The sequence below is a fragment of the Ammodytes marinus genome, assembly GCF_949987685.1.
Source record: "Ammodytes marinus genome assembly, chromosome: 7".
NCBI classification, from domain to species: domain Eukaryota; kingdom Metazoa; phylum Chordata; class Actinopteri; order Uranoscopiformes; family Ammodytidae; genus Ammodytes; species Ammodytes marinus.
In genome coordinates this window covers 10,166,457-10,170,367 of record NC_137211.1, presented here as the reverse complement: position 1 = coordinate 10,170,367, position 3,911 = coordinate 10,166,457, and the positions used below count along the sequence as shown (strand labels likewise).

The 3,911-nt window shown below is 45.9% G+C and overlaps 1 protein-coding gene across 2 annotated transcripts; it reads right to left on the bottom strand.

The window, feature by feature from the left end:
- Positions 1 to 1,519: 1,519 nt before the first annotated feature.
- Positions 1,520 to 3,433, bottom strand: her9 (hairy-related 9). Of its 2 annotated transcripts, none has more exons than XM_080031921.1 (4): positions 3,128 to 3,433; positions 2,866 to 2,961; positions 2,671 to 2,758; positions 1,520 to 2,551 (listed from the first exon to the last, which is right to left on the bottom strand). In XM_080031921.1, exons 1-4 carry the CDS (start codon positions 3,233 to 3,235, stop codon positions 1,968 to 1,970), a joined length of 876 nt encoding a protein of 291 aa, XP_079888047.1. In that variant the 5' UTR covers positions 3,236 to 3,433; the 3' UTR covers positions 1,520 to 1,967. The 2 variants fall into 2 exon arrangements, with proteins under 2 accessions (XP_079888047.1, XP_079888048.1); XM_080031922.1 differs by having other exon boundaries at positions 1,520 to 2,548.
- Positions 3,434 to 3,911: the final 478 nt, after the last annotated feature.

The following is a 3,911-nucleotide window of genomic DNA, read 5'->3' as shown; positions in this document are numbered from 1 at the left end:
ACCAAGCTCAGAGGAATAGGAAAATCAGCATTTGCACAGGTTATCATTGCAAAGACAGCGATCACAAGCAACGAAGGCCACATTACAACAAAACAACAGCTTTACATTTTATATGTGTTAAAAGGGATGTAGGCCTTTTTCATGTTATCCGAATTTCCATAATTATCAAATAAACTTGTTTCTATCCTGCTCTATTCATGTGATGTATATATCAGAGCATGGGGAAATAACAATTTCCTCGCATTAAGGTGTGCAAAAGAGCTATGACTGTTAGAGTAAGCAGATTCAGTGTAAATTAGGTTTTTAGATTAAATATACGACTTTCAACCGTGGGTATAGTTTGGGCAGTGGATACATTTAGGCGCCAGATGTGCATAGCTTAGAATTTGCACCCTAAATATTATGAATTGAAAAAAGCAAGAATGTTTTTTCTCTATACTTGCCGGTGGTCAGGGCTGTAGGAAACACGTTAAAACCGAGTGGCCTGTGCCAGCCATGCGCACCCACGGCGCACTGGTGGAGTATTACATGTTTAGGGGTTTTTTGACCATGGCTGAAACCTAATCCGCGTAAAGGGGCCCACTGACTGCAAGTGGCTGACACACGGCAAGGGCCACGCCAACCAACACAGAGACACGACCCTCAGCTCTGGACCCGCTCACCAGAGGGAGATAAGTTTACAACCAAGGATAAACAGAGAGTGGAGGGTTGGAGATCGAGATGGAAACTTTAAATATACAGAAAAGTGTGTTAAGCCGTGAGGAAATGACACCTGATATTGCCATTCAGTGTGCGTGAGAGAGATTTTAGCGTAGACCATAACCAAGTTTCATACGTTTCTATAACCTGCACTAGGTTTGCTTATCTCCCCCAACTTGCGTCAGGTTTCCCCGCCATCAAACAAATGTCTAACCCAAGTTCCCTCGTTTTCTCCTTTATTGAGGTGCGTGCCCACTGGGAGTGGGACTGAACAATCGATGCACAAAAGGAAGCGAGGATCCTTCCATATTCTTCTTTCACTGAGGCAATCTGTTAGTGACATTAACCCCTGAGAGCATTTCCCAGGCTCATGAATAGGGTTTAAGACTTCTTAAAGCCCCCGCTGCATACAGGATGAGACTCTTTTCAAACTTTTAATTACCTTTATAGCAATAGAAAAATACACCCCCATTGTCCCCTGGACCATTCTCCATGCAGCGGGCCAGATGTAAAGAGCTCCCGCCAAACTGGTGACAAGGTGGCCACTTGAAACTTAGTAAATTAATTGATATAGGGGAGTTTCTATTGGCCAAATAATCGATAGGTTGCAGCTCATTTTAGGCCTCAGCTGTCACCGCTGTGGGTCTGTTTAAAAGTTAAATACCCTGACTTATCAATTCACTAGTTCGACTTTTACGCATGAAATTGAACTTTTACGCACGGCTTCAAAAGCTACAGAATATCAATTTGTATTCTTAAAAAGAGTATGACAAAGCAATGTGGACATGATAGAAACAGGCTTTAGACAAGAAACTTCATTTCTGAAATCTGTTTATTAAAACAATGGGGCCATCACCCACTTTCTGTCTTTTCAACACAAAACAACAATGTATATAAAACACAGCTTTGGTATAACAATCAATAACAACTCTGTACAAAACTAAATCTTTTCATGAAAAGTACTTCATAACAAACAAAAATCCTATAAATCTTCCATCTGCATGTACAGCATTTATCACCTACATCCAAATGTTGGAACCAGGCAATAAATTATATGTATAAAAAAACAAAACATGTACCATTTAAGGCCACCCCTGTTCCATAAAACGAAACAATGAGAACTACTAGGGGGTATTAAGTGGTTAAAGTTACCATCCCATAGCGAAAAAGTTCCAGGTTTGACCCCCTGCCATAACTGTGTGTGCAGTCAGTTAAAGGTCTAGAAAAGTAATGCAAACTACTTTCACGTGAGTCTCTGGTCCCTTGCGCTACCAAGGCCGCCACACTGGATCGCTGCTCTCCGAGCCGGTGCTGACCCCGACTGGGCTGACCGCTTGAGACTGCCCGGAGAAGGACGTCATGCCGTGGACTGGAGAGACTGCAGTGGGGGCCGAGCCACCATGCACCGGGCTGGCGTTGAGTGCAACAGGCACTCCTGCGTTTGCGTAGAGGGGGATGATGGGGGATGTGGCGGAGGTAAAGGCCGGGTTAGGAATCAAGAAGGCGAACTGTCCATCGCTGGCGGGCACCAGCTGGAACCCACCAAAGACCTTGGGGGAGAGGGCTTCGGCCGGACTGAGTTTGGAGCCCATGGCAGCGCCGTTAATTGGCAGAGTGGATGGGAGCTGCACGTGGAGGGGCTGAGCCAGGTGCGCCTGCTGCGACGCGGCCTGTTGCTGATAGTTCATGGACATCATCTGGCCCATGCAGCTGGACAGGTGGCCGAGGAGCCTGGACCTCACCTCCGTGTTCACACCCTCTGAGGTGGACAGGAAGCGGGTGACTTCGTTCATGCACTCGTTGAATCCTGCTCTGTATTTGCTCAGGACGGTGACGTCTGCTGAGAGCGCTGCTGGTGGAAAGAAATGGGACGAAGATTAGTGACGAAATTGTGACACCTTCCTCAGCTATTTTTTCAAGAGTTGGTAATGTTTTTTTTTACCCCCTCTGATATTGACTGTATGAACTTACCGCTCATCTGTACGCGCTGCAGGTTCCTCAAGTGCTTCACTGTCATCTCCAGGATGTCTGCTTTTTCCAACTTGGAGTGTCTGGAGCTCTGTGAGACATAACATGACAAGTTGAGTCTATATTCAAGGCACCATTTAAAACGAATATTTAAACGGACATGAGAGTAGTCAAAGCGTAAAAATGATTTCAACTTACATCTTTTTTAAGTGCGTCCAGGATGAGAGTCTTGAGCTGCCCGAGGCTTTCGTTAATTCTTGCTCTGCGGCGTTTCTCCATGATGGGTTTAGATGACTGCAAATAATTTAAAAAATCCACATAAATGTCTTGTTCACCAATCACATATGTTTACTTGCACACTGCATGTCATGGTAAATCATTGTTACAAACTTGTTCAAATGATAACAAACTCTAATCCACAAAAAAACTATTTGCAGGTGTAAATAGAATGCATTAGTACCTTTCTATGCTCGCTGGCATTTTTTGGTTTGTCCGGTGTGTGTGTCCCGTTCGCAGGGGCACCGGCGATAGGGGATGCCGTCTGCTTTTCCATAATGTCAGCTGGCATTTTTGGACCAAGCCAGGTGAAAAAAGCAAAGAAGTAAATCCTCTTCGGAACCGCCGAAAGAATGAAATATGAAGAGATGTATATAGAAAATCACGTTGAGCCGCTGAAAACCATATAAGAATCGTCTTGACAGTCCCTGCGATCGGTCTGCGTTATGTCGCCTGTTATCACTGAGCTGTCATCTGAGTAAAGAGCGTGTGTGTTGCAACTTCTGCAGCCGACACACGCCGTGGCGGTACTTATAGACGGCTCGCGTGCTCCCAGTTCGTGTGAAACCCTCTCTGCATTCTTTCCCACACTCGCCTCAGCCAATGGCAGCGAGGACTCACCCATTGGGCGCGGGGCAGACCGCTGATTGGTCAACACCCCCGCGGGCCGTCAGTCACGCGCTGCTCAATCAGCCCTGCAGGGACAAACAACAAAGCGGAGCGAGCAGCAGCGGCCGGGCAAGGCTGTGAAGTGATAAGGGAGGGGAATGCGCTGGATGTTTGCCTCCAACTTTGCTCCGTGCACGTCAAAAATGGTTTTACTGCTTGGTGTGTGTGACTACGGGAAGAAGAATGCAGACTCTGTACTGACAAAGTCTTTCACAGTGCAGCCTGTAGGCCTACTCTTGACAGTGTGTTGTTTAGATGAAGAACTATAGCTTATAGAAATCTGTGCTTTTAATCAAATT